The sequence below is a fragment of the Sturnira hondurensis genome, unplaced genomic scaffold (assembly GCF_014824575.4).
Source record: "Sturnira hondurensis isolate 20B ecotype Veracruz unplaced genomic scaffold, ASM1482457v3 Scaffold0006413, whole genome shotgun sequence".
Lineage (NCBI taxonomy): Eukaryota > Metazoa > Chordata > Mammalia > Chiroptera > Phyllostomidae > Sturnira > Sturnira hondurensis.
Window position 1 is genome coordinate 11,367,689 of NW_028079044.1, and position 20,914 is coordinate 11,388,602.

At 37.3% G+C, this 20,914-nt stretch overlaps 1 protein-coding gene and 1 pseudogene across 1 annotated transcript in view; one reads left to right on the forward strand and one right to left on the reverse strand.

Annotated features, from left to right (window-relative positions):
* Window positions 1–4,027: 4,027 nt before the first annotated feature.
* COMMD1 (copper metabolism domain containing 1) overlaps window positions 4,028–20,914 on the forward strand; it is an 89,879-nt gene continuing 72,992 nt past the window's right edge. Inside the window, exon 1 of the mRNA XM_037048012.1 lies at window positions 4,028–4,240. Within this exon, the coding sequence (XP_036903907.1) occupies window positions 4,064–4,240 (177 nt within the window). The 5' untranslated portion in view covers window positions 4,028–4,063. The remainder of the gene's footprint in view (window positions 4,241–20,914) is intronic.
* LOC118988420 (40S ribosomal protein S8-like) lies at window positions 19,559–20,434 on the reverse strand (annotated as a pseudogene).

Consider the following 20,914-nt stretch of genomic DNA (forward strand, 5'->3'; position numbering starts at 1 on the left):
TAATTGAATAGGGGAAGCTACCAGTTGTTTAATGGAATGTTAAACAAATCTGTTTAACAGAACTGCTATTATGTCCTTGTAGTTTCTCTTTGCGCCAAGGTTTCAAGGTTGTTTTTCTTTGCTGTTGCCTCTCAGCAAACAATCCTTTCAATAGTCCCGTGACCATGTTTGTTGGATGAAACAGGTTGTGTTTTGAGATTTAATAGTTTTGTTCTCTGATTCTTTTGTTTCAAAGGCATTCTAAAAATGTGGCTGTTACTAACCTTAGCAGTTACATGGGCAATAGCAGCCCCTAGTGGCGCAAGATGATTTTCTTATATTGATCACAGGTGTTTTGGAACTTGCTGTAGGCTCACTCAGGCAATATATGTCCATGTATTACATATATTGGAATAGGAGTAAAACGATGATAGTGGTGTACAGGATTACTCTCCCTGTCCCCCCCCCCCCCCCGACACACACACACTCTTATTTCCTGTGATGATTAATTAGCACTGGGAGTACTGAGAGGGAGTTCTTAGGGCAAATAGAAAACTAGGAGGTTTATAGAAAGACTTCAGAGAGGTAAATTAACCCCTAGATGTTGCAACTACATTTGGTGTATATTTGCATTTTGAGGCAGAAGTATCTGAGGTTTCTATGAAATTCTGAAAGCATATAACGCTATCAAAACATTTAAGAATCTCTGACTGATGTGGCTCAGTTAGTTGAGCATCATCCCACAAAGCAAAAGGTGACTAGTTTGATTCTTGGTCAGGGCACATGCCTGGGTTGTGGTTTTGGCCCCTGGACAGGGAACTTATGAGAGGCAACCAATAGATATTGCTCTCTCACATTGATGTTTCCCTCCCACTAGCTCTCTCTAAAAATAAATAAATAAAATCTTTAAAAATATGTTTAAGAAACATTATGTAAGATACATAGCTTTTTCTTGGTCATGTAGAACACATGATCTTTTAAAGCTTTTCATTAAAAGAAGTTTGATTTTAGGACAACTACTTATTTTATATTTTCATTACATAACTTTTTCTTACAACACTATTACATGTACACTGCAGATGTTTAGAAAAATTGGGTAACCAGACAGAAGAAAATATAAACCATCCTCAGTCACTCAGAGATATACTCTATAACCATTTTGGTAAATAAATTTCCAGACTTTTACTATGCAGGTTGATAGATTCAACTATACAAGTTCTGTCCAGAAAGTACCCAGCCACGTACTGTGAAAAATGGAGACATTTATTGAAGATACAGAAAACATTGTACATAGGACAGTGATGCCTCCATCCCCTTCAAAGTAGGCACCTTGGGACTTCACACAGTTCTTCCAGTGTCTCTTCCACTGTTTAGAACACTCTGCAAAAACCTTTGTTGGAATTGCCATGAACTTTCCCATCGTATTTTCCTGAGTCTCATTGGTAGTCTGAAATCTCTTTCCTTTCAAAGGTGATTTTAGTTTTGGGAAAAGCCAGAAGTCACAGGGCACCAAATCTGGGCTGCTGGGAGACTGAGTCACCTGGGTGATCTGATGTTTTTCTAAAAAACTCCGCAGAGATGTGATGCATGAGTGAGCATGTTGTTGTGATAAAGTTGCCAATTACCAGTTGCCCATACCTGTGGCCTTTTTCGTTGTGTTGCATGTCTCAACTAAGGAAGAATATTGAGGTAGTACTCCTTACTAATTGTTTGGCCTGGAGGGGTATACTCGTGATGGACAACACCTTCCCAATCAAAAAACACAACATGGTCTTGATTTTGCTGCAACTTTGCCACACCTTCTTCAGGCATGGAGAACCAGGTGACTTCCAGGGATCACTGGGCCTTTGCTTCCAGATCATAACCATAGACCCACCATTCATCTCTGGTTAAGATCTCCTTGAGGAAATCTGGTTCATTGGTAGCAATTTGAATCAAGTCATTAGCAACTGTAGCACGATGTTGCTTCTGCTCTGGTAGCAGAAGCCACAGAATGAATTTTTCCATGATGCATTTCATACCAAGATCCTGTGTCAAAATCTTGGACACAGTCGTTTTTGGAATCCCCAGGTCAGCTTCTAGTTCTTGTGTGGTCAGTTGCTGGTTTTAGTTTGCAGCCTGTACATATCCAACATTCTCAGGTGTTTTGCTTGTTGCAGGCCTTCTGGAACAGGAAAGGCCTTCCCACAAGGCCTTTCAACAGATCCTTGACCATCTATGAAATGTTTGTGCTATGCTTTTATTTGAGCTGCACTCATTGTATCATCCCTGAAAGTCCTCTGAATCATCCGAATAGTTTTGGTGGAGGAATATTCAAGCTTAATGCAAAATTTGATGCAGATTCATTGCTCTACTTGCTCAGTCATTTTGCATGTGATGGTCACATAGTACACGTGCTCACTCAATGTCGTCTACCACCCCCATCGACTAGTACAGTGAAGTTGTCATTGTTCACACATGTGCATTCCAGTCTACTCTCCTTGGCTGCCAGGTTACACTGATGTTGCAAAAATGGTTCTTATTATACTAACAATGGCTAGACTTTTTCCAGACAGACTTAATATATGTTCAGGGAAAATATTGAAGTATAGGTGATAAACATTAATATTCCAAATGTATAAAGAGTTGTTAGAGATCAATGAAGTGACAGAAACCCCTATAGAAAATTGTAAAGAAAATATGAAAAATGCAAGCATTTAATAAATGCTTGAACTGAAACCTAACTGCAACATAAATATAAATACAGTTATTTTTAGCATGGCTTTAAAATAAACAAAGCACTCCTGGTTTGCAATTGCTGGGTAAAGTGAGGGAAGAATGCTTTTTTATTCTGAACTTTACCAACCCTTGGTCACATTTCAGAACATGTTACCAGTAGCAACCTGTCTCTATACCTTCCCCTCCCTGGAGTCACCAATACAGCACACCTGTATTTATATTGGTAGAAGTCACAGGTGGTTCTACCTAAGCATGCAGGCAACAGGCTACTTCATATGTCTCTTGATCACCTAGTGTAGTTGTGCCCAAACACACATTGAAATACCTATATTATGAATTACTTTCCTATTATTTTTATCCTAAATTATAGTTAGGTTATTATATTGATTTTTAAATTGAGAAATAATTCACATTCTGTGAAATTCATCCTTAAGTGTACAATTCAGTGGATTTTAGTATATTCACAAAGTTGCACGATCATAATCACTACCTAAAATTCTAGAACATTTGCATCACCCCTGCAAAAAAAATCTGGTACCCATCATCCCCATTTGCCCTTTCTCCAGTCTCTGGCAATCATCAATCTACTTCTGTGCGGATTTGCCCATTCTGGACTTTTCATATGAATGTGGTTACATAATAGCTGTCCTTTTGCATGTGACTTCTTTTACTTAGCATGTTTTTAAGGTTCATCCATGTTGTAGCATGTATCTGTACCTCATTTTTTATGGGTGAACAATATGAATTATTTAAATTATGTGGGTAGGTAGTTATATTGTCTATGCATGTCATTTCAGGACAGTAAAGGTGTTGGCAAGATATTTGTTATGGAAAAGAGCATTGGATCAGAGACACTGCTCTAGATGGAAAGACAATTAATTACATGTATATAAAAAGGCAAGTAACAATCCGAGCAAACACATTATGTTATCAGGGGATAGTTATATTTTCTTGGACAGAAGGTGGATAGGTAAGGATTAGGCAGATATTAGATCTGAGCGATAGATCCTATTCAGCTGGTGGATTGGTAAAATCTGGAATGAGATGCAGCTGTCCAAAAGTTAAAACTGCCACTTTTATAGAAGGCAATTCCATCTCAAATGATCACCAAGTGTTCTTTCCTTTGAGTGGGTCCTGGAGTAATGAAGGAAATCAGCAGAAGCAAAGTGATCTGGAACTGAATGGATAGCTCAGTGGTGGCAGCCCAAGGGTCGAGTTTTGCAGAGCAAACCTGGTAGCTGGCAATATCCGTCCCAGCTGCAACTTCACTACCACTTTCGCCCGCGTCTACCCTGACTATTTAGGGCCATCCGGGCTGCCGTGGAGTCCCGTGCTCCGCTGTTCGGGGGCGGGGCCTCCGGTGACAATGGCGGGCGAGCTTGATAGTTGCAAGCTCTTGAGTGGGTTGCTGAGCGGCCTGGCCCAGAAAGATTTTCACGGGCACCCGGGTATTACCGAGGAGCTGCTTCGGAGCCAGATCTATCCCGATGTGCCACCCGAAGAGTTCCGACCCTTTCTGGCGAAGATGAGGGGGATTCTTAAGGTACCGTTCCTTCCTGCAGCCTCCGTCTCAGAGACCAAACCCTTACCCGTCTTTCTCCGACTTGTTTCCCCAGAAGCTGAAGGGCTGTTCCCCTTGGACCTCTTTTCCTTGGGCTCTGCATTACGCTCCTTCAGAGTTTGGGCGCTCGCTCCCTCGTCTGTTCTCACTTTCTTACCCTTTCTGCTCAAGCTCCCAGCGCCTCCAGCAGTGCTGACCGGGAGAGGGCTCTGGGTGTTTCTGTAGATACGAGTCTGTTGTTGTGTAGGTAACAATTTCGAGTTTCCTCGGCGGATCTGCGGACTTTACACTTTTAAAAATTAAATGTGATTAAGTCGTCAGACTTCTCCGTGTCGTGGAAGTGGGGAGCATTAAAGTGAACCGGGGTAAGGGGTGCATTGGCCAGATTGAAACCGTCAAGTAGTCTGATGTGTAGTTAAGAGAACATATTTACCAGCTTGAAGTCAAAGGATAAGCCAGCTTATCCGATAGAAATGTAATGAGAGCTAAACATAAAAACTTTCTAGTAGCAACATTAAAAAAGTGAAGAGAAACATGTGAAGTTAATATTAATGTTTTATTTAACCTGGTATATCCGAAGTATTATCTCTTTACATGTAGTCAATGTACAATATTAGTAAGATATTTTTATATTATTTTTTTACCAGGCTTTTGAAGTATGGTATATATTTTACATGGGACACACATCAGTTCGGACTAGCCACAGTTCCAAAGCTCAGTGGCCACCATGTTGGACAACACTGGGTTAGACAGATCTAGTCATAGGAATGTGTCTAGTGCCAGAGTGTAGAGAGACTGTAAAAAGGATTTTCGATTTTTGTGGGCCTCCTATGTGTTAGGAACTGTACTAGACGTTATACGTTTTATTTAATTTGTTTCTTGCAAAAACTTTATATGGTGGACACTCATTTTAAAGGAAACAGGCCTAGCGAGTCTAAGCAGTTAGACTAAAATCACACTTTAGATTAAAGTCAGTGTTAGCATTTCATCTGCTATACTTTTGCACTTGTTATTTGTTTCAAAACTACTTATACTTTAAAAAAGCAGTTCTGTTTTTCCTTTTTAAACTGCTTTTGCTTACAGGATTTGAATACAGAAAAATCAATTATTTCACAAAAAGTAAATGGATTGTACTATGGAAATATAAGTGATAGTATTTCAGGTGTGATCCTAGACATGCTAAGTAACTTGCATTGATATCATAAATCACTAGTGAATGTCTTCTGTTTTTATCAAATCGTACTCTTTGAGTGGTCAGAAAAGGTTCCTAGAGAATTGGATGTGTTACCTGGTTTTTTGAGGTGTTTGGTAGGCCAATGGGGAGGTGAACATGAGGCACTGCAGGCCAAGAAGTAGGAACAGTACATGTGCAGGCATTGTCTTAGGATCTCCAAATATTGGCGGCTACTTATTCCTAGATGGACCATATTTTTGATACTTTTGTTTTCTTCTGAGGTAAAAATTGCAGGAGACCCAGAGAAGCAGTTTCCTGGAAACTCTCCCATATTTTCTTTTAAGAATTTATTTATTTTTAGAGAGGAAGGGAGGGAGAAAAAGAGGAAGAGAAACATCAATTGCTTGTTGCCTCTTGTGCGCCCCGAACTGGGGACCTGGCCTGCAATCCAGGCATGTGCCCTGAACAGGAATCAAATTGGTGATGTTTTGGTTTACTGGCTGATGCTCAATCCACTGAGCCACACCAGCCAGGGCTCCTGTATTTTGTTTTAAATACATTGCTGAATAATATCCAGGTATCTATCAGTCCTCTGCCAGAGGACGGAATACTTCAGGTTTCTGAGTGATTCTACTTTGAAGAGCAGGCATGGGTCTCTTGGTGTTGGGAGCAGAACAGAAGACTTGCCTGTGCTTGGCAGCACAGCCTCTGCATGGTCGGCTGGTCTGAGGTATTACGGGAGAAAGCCTTTAATGGTTTGACTTAGGCTGTACATGACTTAGGCTCATACATCTAATTCCCATTTTCATTAATCTTATAAGCAACACTGAAGAGTAAACCTCTCTCTAACTCTTAACAGTAACCTAAAAAGCAAACATGATTTTATTTTTTTCAATTACAGTTGACATTCAGTATTTTATTAGTTTCAGATTACACATTTATATGATTTATGAAGTCATCCCCCCCCTCGGCACCATACATAGTTATTAACAATACTATTGATTATATTCCCTATGCTGTGCTTTACATCCCCATGACTTTTGTAACTGCCCACTTGTACTTAATCCTTTCAATATTTCATGCAGCCTCTAACAAACATGATTTTAAAACCAAAGGGCTTTGAGTGGAGATAGTCTGTCTGCAATAAAAGAGATCATACACAAAAAGGCATGATTCAAGGATGCTGTGGTATTTGGAAGTGAAGGTCCGAACAAGGTACTGTGGTCAGAAGAGAGGTATTAGTTCTTTTTGGCAGGTTTCTCTTGGAGATGCCATTTTTGCTGCTCTTGAAAGTGTAAAGTATTTTAGACTAAAGTAAGAGGCAGAATATAGGGTATTTTAGGTTAAGAAAATAGCAGGGGTGTGACAGAAAAATGTAGAGCAGATTCAGCAAATGGTGAATAGTCCAATTTGACCATAGCATGGTGGTACCCAATATGTAGTATTATTGTTGGAGGTGGCAAGAAATAAAACAACTTTTTATTCTTATATTCCTACTAATTTTTATTCCTATTCTTAAGCAAAGTATACATTTTTATTTTTCAGTTTAAAAAAATTGTGGTAAAACACACACAGCAAAATTTATTAACCATTTTAAAATGTACAATTTAGTGATATTAAATACATTCATCCTGTTTTGCATCCATCACTGCCACCCATATCTCTCTTTTTATTTTGTAAAACTGAAACTTCATACTCATTAAACAATAACTCCTGTAATTCCCCCCAATCCCATAGTCCCTGGCAACCACCATTATACTTTCTGTTTCTATGATTTTGACTACTCTAAATATTTCATATAAAGGGGTGTCACACAGTATTTGTCTTTTTTTGTGACTTATTTCACTCAGCATAATGTCTTTAAGATTTATGTGTGTTGTAGCATATGTCAGAGATTCCTTCCTTTCAAGGCTGGAAATATTACATTGTATGTACATACCACACTTTGCTTATCCGTTCGCCTGTCATTGGACACTTGAGTTGCTCTCATTTTTTATCTATTGTGAATAATGCAGCCCTGAACACAGGAGTACGGGTATCTCTTTGAGACACAGCTTCCAATTCTTTTGGGTATAGTACACCGAGAGGTAGAATTGCTGGGTCATGTAGTAACTCTTTAATTTTTTGAGGAACCGCCATACTGTTTTCCACAATGGCTGTACCGTTTGACAGTATATTCCCACGAACAGTGCACAGAGGTTCTAATTTCTTCACTCCTCTCTTTAACACTTGATATTTTCTGTTTTTTATTTTTATTTTGTTGATAATAGCCATTCTCATGAATATGAGGTGGGGAGGGTGTGTGCATTTTTACATTTAGATCACAGCGGGCGGTCAAAACATTTTTTTCTTTTGTCTTTGTGGAGTCTCAGCAATCTTGAATTCAGACTGCAGGCTAGAAGAAAAGCAGTGAAGAAAAGACTAAATAAAAATGTAGGAGTCTAAAAAAATAAAGAAAATGAAAAAGAAATGCAGAAGTCTAAGCAAAGGGAAATGTACTGAGGATAAAAATGGAGTAGTATATCAGTTGTCATTTAGTGGCCAGCCCCACGTTTCAGTCATCTATAGAAAATTAAGTTCTGTGAAGAAACTGAAAATGAAGAGGGACAGCAGTGGTGGGAGGAACAAAAGGAAGGGATGTATATAACTCTCAGCAGGAAATAGGCAGTGGAAACACATGTTAGCAGCCTTCTTATTGGAAACACATGCCAGCTGCCTGCATTCATTCATAGACAGTGTTTCAGGTACAGGTATTCCTCGAGATTCAGTGTTTCTCTCTAATCTTCACATTGAGTGATGAGGTACAATGTACTGATTGCTGGCATTTGTACTGTTGCCTGTTTTCCACTTGGAATGAAGCTCTCTGATCCTGCTTGGCTGGGACATTGACCCCCTCTAGCTTTGCCTATTGGTCACAGAAGGGTGGATCTTTCATCTGCTAGTAGATAAATGAAGCTGGCCATTCATTTACTCTAGCTTCATTTTTGGTAGCTCCTGAGAGGCAGTGAAATCTGTGAATTGAGAGTGTGTTTAATTAGGGAGATGACATCCTATTTAAATGCTGTTATGTTTTTATTTACTTTTTTGGGCTTCAATTTATATTTTCAACTTCTTGTAGATATGTGTTCGCATACTCCCTATTCCTTGCTCATGCTGTTAACCCTGTGGGTATGCTCTTTAATTCCAGTTTACTAGAATTCTAGAGAAGGATCTTAACTGTGAAGTTAGATTGCCTTTTGTGCATTTAAGTTCTGTATTCACTACTGCCCTCTGTTGGTGATAATTTTGTGTTTCCTCACTGAAACTTCATTAAATAAAATACTTAATAAAAGTTTTATTGGATTTTGTTTTGTCTGTTGTTGATATATCCTTATATTCAGTTCTTTCAATTAAAAGTTAATTTTTCATTTTTCTTTTTTCTATAATTTGAATTAAAATATATTGAGATCCTTTATTAGAAGTCTAGAAATATATGCAACACTTTATGGATTGGTCTTCCTGGTCATTTCTGCCCCCTCCTGTTTATTCTCAGCACAGCAACCAGTGATTCTTTTTTCCCCCCTAGGTTTATCTTCTTTTCTTTATTCAGACATCTTAAAGTGCTTTCTAAATCTCTTCAGGATCCTTGCATTTGTTCTTCCATATGTCTGTCACGCTCTTCCCTCAGATATATGGATTGTTAATTTGTTTTAGTCATTCTCTACTTAAAAGTGATTTCTTGTTAGGTTGCCCTGATCGATCCAAAGAGCCTCACCTTTCCTTTCCCACTCTATTTACTTTTCTTTACGTTTCTTCATATTAGCACTACCTGAAAGTATTTTATGTACTTATTAGCTTATTTATTTGTTGATTTTCCTGTTGGAATGTAAGAGTTAAGAGGGCAGGACTTCATTCCTCGTTTTTTATTCTTTATCCCTAACACCTAATACTGTTTTTGGCATGTAGTAGGCACTTAGTAAAAATCTACAGAATAAGTGAATGAATTGATAATGCCTAAATGAGGAGATTGCCATTTAAATATTGAATAATAAGCAAGAGAGAAAACCTACACTACTTCTGTATGGGCAAACTGGAAGCTGTAACACTCTATACCAGGTGTCAGCAAACTATGACCCATGGAATGAATCTGGCCTGCTGCTCATTTTTATAGATAAGGTTTGACTGGAACATGACCATACACTAATTCATTTACATCTTGTCTGCAGCAGCTGTCACTACTGTAATAATAGAGTTGAGAGGTTATGACAGAGATACTGTGGGCTTTCGAAGCCTAAATCTTGGAACCTTTACAGGAAAAAATTCAAAACTCATAGTGTTTAATATTTGGAAAAATATAATATATAAATTATATTTAGAAGTTGGTTACTTGATAAAAATCTAAAAGGTAGAAATAGGGCTTATTTGCCATTACATCCTCTTGAGGGATTTCATTAACTTGTTCTTTAAGCTTATGAAATCTGTGGTAAATAAAAAATGAACTTTAATGTTTCTGTAACACTAAGTGTATGTTCTTAGAGATGGAATTTAAATTTGGATTTTTTCCACATTCAGAGAATATAAAATTTATGTTAGTAGATATAAGATAATATAAAATGTAATATTGTGAATCTGAGAATCAAGTGAAAACTGTGAACATAGAAAAACTGGTTTAAGCTTATATAAGAAAATAACTTAAAATACTGTAACAGTATTCATATTTTAAACACCTGGTTCTGTCTTTTGAAGCCATAAAAAATTTATAATTGTTTTGAGAATTAGATTGAGTAGAAAGGAAAGACCTGTGGTAATAGTTTTGTATATTTTTAAATTAGGGTATGTCACGTGAAAGATACTGAATTAAAAAGATTGTAAATCTTTTATTTTTATTTGTTATTTTTTAGATTTTTCTTTGATCTTTTAAAATATATTTTATTTTATTTATTTATTTTTAAATCATTGTTGTTAGGACAGCCAACAACTTTTTTTTTTAAAGATTTTATTTATATATCTTTAGAGGGGAAGGGAAGGGGAGAAGGAGAGAAATATCAGTGTATGGTTGCTTCTTGTGAGTCCCCTGCTGGGAACTGGCCTGCAACCCAGGCATGTGCCCTGACTAAATCAAACCGCAATCATGTGGTTTGCAGGCCCGTGCTCAGTCCACTGAGCTACACCAGCCAGGGCGCCAACAATTTTTTTAAAATATTTTATTTATTTATTTTTAGAGAGAGGGGAAGGGAAGGAGAAAGAGTGGGAGAGAAACATCAATGTGTGGTTGCCTCTCATGTGTCCCCTACTGGGGACCTGGCCTGCAACCCAGGCATATGCCCTAACTGGGAATTGAACCTGTGACCCTTTGTTTCACAGGCCCATGCTCAATCTACTGAGCTATACCAGCCAGGGCTAAAATATATTTTATTGATTATGCTATAACAGTTGTCCCATTTCCCCCCTTTATTCCCCTCCACCCTGCACACCCCCTCCCACCCACATTTTCTGCTTTAGTTCATGTCCATGTGTAATAAGTTCTTTAGCTTCTACATTTCCCATATTATTCTTGCCCTCCCCCTGTCTATTTTCTCCCCACCATCTATGCTACTTATTCTCTGTACCTTCTCCCCACTTCTTCTCCTCCCACTCCCTTGTTGCTAACCCTCCATGTGATCTTCATTTCTGTAGTTCTGTTCCGGTTGTTTGCTTAGTTTGTTTTTGTTTTTGTCTTAGGTATGGTTGTTAATAACTATGAGTTTGCTGTTGTTTTACTGGTCATATTTTTTACTTTCTTTTTCTTAGTTAAATCCCTTTAACATTTTGTATAATAAGGGCTTGGTTGTGATGAACTCCTTTAACTTGACCTTATCTGAGAAGCACTTTATCTGCCCTTCCATTCTAAATGAAAGCTTGGCTGGATAGAGCAATCTTGGATGTAGGCCTTTGGATTTCATGACTTGGAATACTTTTTTCCAGCTCCTTCTTGCCTGTAAGGTCTCTTTTGAGAAATCAGCTGACAGTCTGATGGGAACTGCTTTGTAGGTTACTGTCCCCTTATCTCTTGCTGCTTCTAGAATTCTCTTCATTTTAATCTTAGTTAATGTAATTATGATGTGCCTTGCTGTGTTCCTTCTTGGGTCCAACTTCTTTGGGACTCTCTGAGCTTCCTGGACTTCCTGAAAGTCTATTTCCTTTGGCAGATTGGGAAAATTCTCCTTTATTATTTGTTCAAATAAGTTTCCCACTTATTGCTCTTCCTCTTCCCCTTCTGGTACCCCTAACAATTCAGATGTTGGAACGTTTAAAGATGTCCTGGAGATTCCTAAGCCTCTCCTCATTTTTTTGAATTCTTGTTTCTTCATTCTTTTCTGTTTGGTGGTTTCTTTCTTCCAGTCCATTGATTTAAGTCCCAGTTTTCTTCCCATCACTATTGGTTTTGTGTGCATTTTGCTTCATGTCACTTCATTTAGCCTTCAGTTTTTCATCTAATTTGTGACTAAAATCAACCAGTTCTGTGAGCATCTTGATCACCAGTGCTTTGAACTGTGCATCTGATAGGTTAGCTATCTCTTGGGTCTCTTAAAAGTGTTGGCTCTGGGGCTTTGAGCTATTCTTCTCTTTGTGCCTTTTTTTTTTTTTCAGGGGGTAGGGGACCTGGTCTGGTTGCACCTGTTGTGTGAGGGGCGGAGCCTTAGGTATTTACCAGGGCGGGGCAACCCAAGTAGCTGGGTTGTGGTGCTGTATGTGGGGGCGGGGTCAGAGAGGAAACCATGGGGCTTGCTCAGCTCTCTCTCGGATTTCAGTTTCTTCTGCCGCTTCCTATAAGCAAATTGGGCCCTTCTTAGTGCTGGTTCCCAGGTGGGTGGGCTTGTGTATGCTCTAGGACCCTGTGGGTCTCTCCAATGAACTCTCCTGTGAGGCTGGGAGTTTCTCCTACTGCCTCAACCCCCATAGGTGTTTTGTTTTTTTCTTTAAGATTTTATTTATTTATCTTTAGAGGGGAAGGGAAGGAGATAGGGAGAGAAACATCAATGTATGGTTGCCCCTTGTGCGTCCCCTGCTGGGAACTGGCCCGTAACCCAGGCTTGTGCCCTGACTGGGAATCGAACTGCAATTCTCTGGTTCGCAGGCCCATGCTCAGTCCACTGAGCTACACCAGCCAGAGCACCCATAGGTGTTCTGAATCAGTGGTTTGAGGCTTTATTTTCCCACACTGTGGCCCTGGGTTGTACAGTCTGTCCCTCTCCCCAGGTGTTTCTTCTGGCTTATCTGCACACATAAACCGCTGCTGCCTTGCCTGCCCTGGTCCTCCAGCCACTGCCTTGTGCTTGTCCTCTCTGCCCAGCTGCTTGTCTCTGCCCCTCCTCTCGGTGTGGATAAATGTGCTTTCTTTAACTCCTTGGTAGTCGAACTTCCATATGGTTCGATTTTCTGTCAGTTTTGGTTATTTTTTGTTTTTTAATTGTTGTTCTTTTTTTTTAGTTGTACGAGGAGACACAGTGTGTCTACTTATGCCTCAATCTTGGTCGGAAATCTAAAAAAAAATTTTTTTTGCAAACATTCAACTCTTTGTGTTGTCCTTCATTTTTTTCATTTTTTAGTGTAGTTTTTTTCCTGTTTAAAAAATTCATTTGTTTTTTTATTATGTATTTTTATTACCATTTATGCCCCTTATACCCTTTTCTGTCTCCACCCAACACTTCCCATATTAATTTTTATTATAAACATTTCACAGCGTTAAAGAAAGTATGGAAATTTGACATGTAAAAATACTCAAGTACCATCAGGTGATATAACCAGTATTAATATTTTTGTGCATACATATCCTACAAAAATATTCTTAGTAAATTTCATGCATGGTGCTTGGGATAAAGTAATAAACATTACAGTTGTATTACCTGCCCTTGTGGGTCATACAGTTTCTGGTGAATGTAGACCTTAAGCCAGTGGTTACTGGTATTTTGAAAAGGCGGCCACGGAGTGCTGTGTGCCAACTTAAGAAAATCATAGGCAGTTTAGAGTAGTTCCTAGCCCATTCTGCAATATGAACAAAGAAAGAGAAAAGGAGGGGAAAGGCCTACTTATAAGGCATAAAAAACTAAAAGGAAAACAACTAATTTTTCTTTCCCTGGTTGTATATGTCTGGTCCAAGGTCGGGGTTTCTCATGAATATGGTGATTTTTTTCTTTTTTAAAAAAATGTAATTCTACTTTATTTGAGTTTTTTGTGTTTGCATTAAAATTTTTTTATTGTTGTTCCATTATAGTTCCCCCCTTTTCTCCCCATGGTCTTTTTATTGAATTTAGTGGGGTGACACTGGTTAACGAAATTACACAGGTTTTAGGTGCAGAATTTCGTATGTGTGCACTGTTTTGTGTGTTCACCATTCTCACTCAAGTCTCTGTCCTAAATATGGTTGACTAAAGTCATGGTAATGTCTTTCATGGATGAGGATTTGGCTGCACTGGGACCTCATTTTAAATTTCTTGACTTGATCTTTGGGGCTAAATTGACTATTAAATTATCACCTGAACAGGCCAAGATGTGCATTGTAGTAGCTCTACTTTGTCACTGCTGCTTAGCTTACTTTGCCTCCTCTCAGATCTTGAAGCATGTCCTCAAGTAGCTCCTTAAGAAAGAAGTAATTTTTTTAAAATTGTCTTTATTCTAGTCTCACATTTAATTGCCAGTTTGGCTGGAAATATATTTATAGACTATGAAATAACCGACTCAAAATTTTGAAGGCATTATTTCATTTAATGTGATCTCTCTTTGGAAGCTTTTAAGATTTTCCCTTTATTCTTTATCTTTGATGTGTGGTTTTATTTTGTTTCATTTCAGGTTACTGTGGGCCTTTCAGTCTGCAGACACATGACTTTTAGTTCTGGGTAATGTTGTATTACTACTTAGATTCTTTTCTTTTTAAAGATTTTATTTATTTTCAGAGAGCAGAGAAGGGAGGGAGAAAGAAAGGAAGAGTAACATCGATGTGTGAAAGAAACATCTATTGGTTGCCTCTTGCTTGCCTCCATCTGGGGACCTGGATCGCAACCCAGGAATGTGTCCTAACCAGAGACTGAACCTGCAACCTTTGGTGTATAGGACAGTGTTCCAACCAACTGAGCCAACCCCCAGGGCCAGAATGCTTTTTAATGTTGAATTGTCTTGTCTTTGTAGTAGAATTTTTGCATTTATTATATAATATAGAAAGATTTTTATTGTGTAAGTTACTTTTAAATTTATTATTGGTCTCTACAAATGAATAACAGTGTGTCATTTTGATACTTGACTCAATTTGGAATGAACTTCACCCTTATTCACTTTGGCATAATGTATAGCAAATATTAAGTAATAGGAAATTAACTTGAGTATAAAACATGGATGAAAAATATCTGGTCTTAAAATAGATTAGGAGACATGAATAGAAGTGACTGAAAACATCTGACTTATTCTCTCATACTTTGAGGATTCATTCGTCTTCTCTCATTGTTGACTATAAGTAAGTAGTAATTCTGTTTTTCTACTTTAGGTGGCAGTAGAATATTGGCTTGCAGTACACCGATAAACGATTGGAAGCAACATAAAGTTTAAAAGGTTCTTTTGCTTGAATATTCTAGTTCAGAAAACAAAGTTGGCTATTTAACAATAAGAATTTCTTACCCCAAAGAAGTCTAAATATGTGGTTTGATAATTTGAATTTTGAAATACCATTTCTGGCTCTGTAAATAGGTTCCTTTGGCTATGGTTTTCTAGTTTTTGTGTAACTAAATTTTATTGAGCATTTTTATTCATTTAGATGATAACTTGTGAAATGCACTCCTATGTCTCTGAAGGGTAAGATGTTGCTTTTTAAAAAATTTCTCAATTAGAATGAATTTCCAGTGCCATCCACAATGAAATTTATTTATTAATATTTTATTTTTAAACATTTTAATTACTTTTTTTAGAGACAGGGAAAGGGAAGAAGAAAGAGAGGGAGAGAAACATTGATGTTTGAGAAAAATACTGATCAGTTGCCTCCCTCAACCCATGCATATACCCTGACTGGGAATTGAACCAGTGACCCTTTGGTTCACAGGAGGGCACTCAATTCACTGGGCCACACCAGCCAAGGCAAGCTATTACTTTTTGTTGTCACTGGACATCATATGATAAAGCAGTGATTACAGATTACCAGCTGGAGTTTGCAGAATATTTTAATAGGCTCAAATGACCTGTAATGAGGTGTTCTATGAGGTTTTTTTTTTCTTTTTCTTAGTTTAGGGCAAAACCCATATTAATTGAAGATCTATGTTTGGTCCTCCTTTTCTCAGAGCAACTCTTCTGGGTCTGGAAACTTGACTTGGGTTGGAGGAGTTCATGAGTAGGGCAAATTTAAAGAAAATTTCTTCTTTGATTTACCCGTCAAATATTTCTCAGCCTATAATCTACTATACCTGGCTCTACACAAAGGTGAATGACACAGTCCCTGTCTTAAAGAATTCTATATCCTATGGTAAATACCATAAGAAAAGTATAAATGATGCATTCTGGTAGAATGAATTCTTGTTTTATAACTACAGAAATATGAAAAATCAAGGTTTTTTTGTCCTAATAAAATACCCATTATCTACATATTTAGTGCAGCAGTATAATACTGCATTAAAATATGACCAAAATGCCCTGGCTGGTGTAGCTCAGTGGATTGAGCTCAGGCCTGCGAACCAGATGATCGCAGTTTGATTCCCAGTCAGGGCACATGTCTGGGTTGCAGGCCAATTCCCGGCAGGGGCCAGTTCCCAGCAGGGGATGCATGAGAAGCAACCATACATTGATGTTTCTCTTCCTCTCTCCTTCCCTTCCCCTCTAAAGATAAATAAATAAAATATTTTAAAAAATGACCAAAATGTTTCAGGTCCTAGTTTATGGGCAGCTGTATATTAGATAGTATTATTTTTATTAATACATGTCTCTGTGGTAAATAGCCAGTCTACTTTAAAAATTATGTGTTATATTCACTTAAATCTAAATATCAAATTTATGTTTTTGCTTTCCTTTAAGAAATTAATAAAGCTTTAATATTTGGAAAAAATCCACATTTTCTGGCTTTGTCCTAACTTAGATTGTAGTTTTTGTAAGTTTTGACTATTTATTTTTAATAAAAAATTATTTCAACTAATTTCTTTTTAAAAAGAGTCATATTATACTAAATTGTAAAAATTTTGGTGTGGTTTGTATTACATATGCCTTATAAATGATTAATTTTTAATGTCTTCTTATGCCAGTGTGGGACTATTTTCTGTCATAACATCTGATTATGGTACAGCTTTATTCTACAATTTTCTACAGCCCTATTTTTAAACAAAGAATATGCCATTTATGAAATCCTTAAATTTCTGTTACGTTTATCCTGAGTGTATGGTATGTAAGAAATAAGCAAATCATTTACAAATTATTTATCATTTATGTAAAATGTGTTTATCAGGTGAACATTTATTGAGTACCTGCTATATGTCAATTGCTGTGCCTGGCACTGGAACATTATTGAACCAAGTACAATTTTTCTGCCTCCTGGACTTGACATTCAAGGAAGGCAGGGATATCCTGATAGTAAGGAAGAATATTTGCATAAAGGAATGGTGGCAGAAAAATGTATTCATCGTTTACATAATTCTTTGCCTTCCCCTCTGATAATCTCTTTGATCCCTTAAAATCAATGACAGACATTTACCTGGGATAATGAATTTTACATCATTAGTATCTTGGGTTTTCTTATAAGAAAACCGGTAAATTTTACTTGTAATCAAGATGATAAATGTTAAAATACTAATTTTGTATAAATTTAATATTTAGGACAGAATCTCCCAGTATATTATTTTTATCATCCAGATTTCCTTAGTATGTCATACATTTCTTGATATAGAGGTACAAAGCAACTTACTTTTTCTATTGAGAATTCCACACAGAGGGTTCCACTCCTATACATATATGATCCATGTAATTGACTTTTCTTTAGATTATATTTAATGATCTGTCCCTAATGTTGTTAAGTCTTTATATCCTTTCTGGCTTTTCAGCTTGTTCTATATAAAGGACACTTCATTTTTTTTAGGTTTATAAAATAAAATTTATTTTTAAAAAGTTAACATGTGCATATAATAAGAAACAAAAAGCACAAGAAGCAATAAAATAGTCATCCATAATCACAAGCATTGTACAGTTTGATGTGTCCTTCTAGGTCCCCTGTGTTATTTATACAACGAAGCTTCCATTTTTATGTAATTAAGATTGTACAGTTATGTATCATGCTTTTTCACACATTATGGACATTTACCATTTCAAACTCTCAAAGGTATATGAGTATTTTGGTAACCAGGAATACACTATACCAACTCAATCTGGAAGAAGAAAATGAGATCCTGCCTTTCTTGGTGACAAAAATTCCATAGGGGACAAAAATAGCAGTAGGCCTCTAGATAAAGATATTGGCAGAGTTACAATGAAAATACTGCATTCCCTTAATGTCCAATTAAAAATGAAACACAAAGCAACAGAGTACACAAAGTATAATGCTTCTAAGAGAATTCATTGTGATATTTTAAAATACTAGCAAGAAGGCGAGTTTCCACTGAAACACTTTCAGTGTGTTCCTATAAACAACCAAAGAGATGCACACACATAATCAGTGGTTATCTGCACAGTGTAAATACGAACATATCCACGTACATCCCTCTCTCTATCCTTCTTTCTACCCCTCTGTGGCCAGCTTAACGAACAAGTCCTGATGTCTGTTTCTGAGATGGTTTAACAATTTCATGTGAGAGATGCCTCTCTTCTATCAATTATAATAAGACTATATTTACAAATTGGTTAATTCATTAACTCTACTTTTTTATCATATATTGTCACCTCAGGACATCTAAAAATTTCATGTTGCAAAATAAAGAACAAACCTTGTCTACAATAAACACAGGTACTTTACAAAAATGCACACATAGACCTATGATTATAACCTAAAAAACTCTCTTCTAGATTGGGAGATACTAGCAAAGAGCCATTCCCCTCACCCTCCCTCTTCTTCCTCCACCTTTTCAGTGACTGAGTACTGTACTCAGTACACGTAATGGACTACATGTAATGTAGCTCTAAGAGGTGGATTAACAAAGACACTCCCCAGAAGACAGTCCTTCCTACAAACTAGCAAAAGGGCACTTGGGGGATTATTTTACCACCTCTACCTGTAATATAGTTTGGGCATTAGTACTTGCTTATCCTTCAATACATAGCACTATTTTTTTGATTAAACATTTAAAAATATTATTGGGGTGACATTGGTTAATAAAATTGTATAGGTTTCAGGTGTATAGTTCTATAATATACCATCTGTATACTGTATGTTCACCATCCCAAAACATTAACTAAAATGCACATAGATAACAATGTTTAGACAATCTGAACTTGTCTCAAGACTCACGGGCACAGAACTCTTCTCTCTGCACTTCTTACCTCTCCCCACCCCGATTATCCTGTGAATAGTCAACATACTCTCCAGGATAACAAGGTTAACAATTCCATTCCCCTTCCCCAAATACAACCATTCCTATGAATTAACAACAATAAAAAAATACTTAAAGGGTGTTACTTTAACTCTACTTTTAACATATGTTGTATACTTTTAAACACCTAGAGACTAGATGTTTCAAAGAAGGATTTAAGTTTGTTCACTGTACACATAGTAGCATTGAATAAAGTGCACACAGAGGATGTAATCTGAAAGAAGACACTTTTAAGATCTTGTTATTGGATATAGCATAAGCACAGAAAAGCATAGAGATGAGACTTGTGCAGCATAATGAATTTTCACAAACTGAGCATACCCATGTAAGCAGTACCCAGATCAAGAAACCAAACACTACCAGCACTCCAGAGCCTCCTTTATTACTCCATAGTTATTTATTTTGATCAAATTCAAGTTTCAGTTAGACAAAATGAGCAAGTTCCAGAGATCTACTGTATAACATTGTACCTATAAATTTATATAATGCTCACCTCTCTTCTAGTTGCTAGGTCATTTCCCCTTTCCCCAGTGTTTTTCCTATTTGTTAACTTTATATAAATGAAAGCTTACAATACATGCCCTCTTGTGTCTGGCTTCTTTAACTCAACATTTGCTTTATGAGATTAAGCATTATTGCATATAATTGTATATTATTTATTCTTATTGGTGCAGAGTAGGGGTCACCAAAGTAAGACCCATAGGCTAACTCTGGCCCCTGTTTTTATATAGCCAGTGAGCTAATAATGGTTTTTATATTTTTACATTTATTAATTTTCTAGAATAAACATCTTTATTACATGAACTAAGACAGGAAGGATGAGGATTCATTTGCATTTTGGGTCTTGATTTTCCTCAGCTGGAACTCCAGTTCCTTGCCCTCCAGGATATAACCATCTGCTTGGCCACATGGGCCTGGTCTTGTAGTGACACATGCAAGACACCCTGCTGGAACTGCTCCGCAAGAAAACTGATGGTTTTGTCATTCTTTTTCCTTTCATCATATTTTTTCTGAATTTTATTTGATCATTTTTTTGTTTAAAAATCTCTTCCTGCTCAGGAGTCAGTGTGGCCCACTTCTTGCGGCCAATGGGCTGTGCATAGTGGGACTTGTACCAGTGTCTGTACAGTGTGCCGTCAGTGAACATGATGCAGTTCTTTACTAGGGTCTTGGCATGAACCAGTTTGTCATTGGATGCATTGTAGACAACATCAATAATGCTTGTTTTGCATCTAAAACACTCTGAGCTGCAGGAGAAGTTTCCCACTTCTCGTTGCCTCCCCACTCACCAGCTAGCTATGTGTCTGCAGTGGGAACCAATGTCAGTGTTGACTGCAGGGTATCCCAGCTCTTATTTTCACTTCTTGTGGTAGGGATTTCCCTTGTCCCTGATCTTGTGGGTCTTGTGCCAGTTGTCCTGAGAGATGCCCATGGCTTGATACAGGCTAGAAAGACTGGTTTTTACATTTCTGCATGGTTAAAAATTTTTTTTTATTGTGACCCATGAAAATTACATGAAATTTGAACTTCAGTATCCATAATACAGCACAGGATTGCTTTTACTCTACAAGGGCAGAGTTAAGTAGTTGCAACAGAGACTGGGTGGCCGGCAAAGCCTAAACTATTTACTGTCTGGTTCTTTAAAAGAAAAATTTGCCAATCTCTGCTGAGCACACGATTGTTTGAATGTGTTACAATATGCTTATCCATTTTACTTTGGAGTGGGGATTTGTGAAGTTTCTAGTTTTTACCTTATTATGAAGAGGGTACTACTTTTTATCCTTAAATTTTAGCTATTATTTTCTCCTTAGGTCTCTTCCATTGAGTAGAGAAACATTTTTGTTTATTTTAAAATGCATTTTATTGTGAAAAGAAAACAGAATTCTAAGTATTCAATACAGTATTGCTGACTGTAGGTATGTGCCAGTGTTGTACAGCAGATTTCTAGAGCTTGAATTCATTTTGCTTAACTGAAACTTG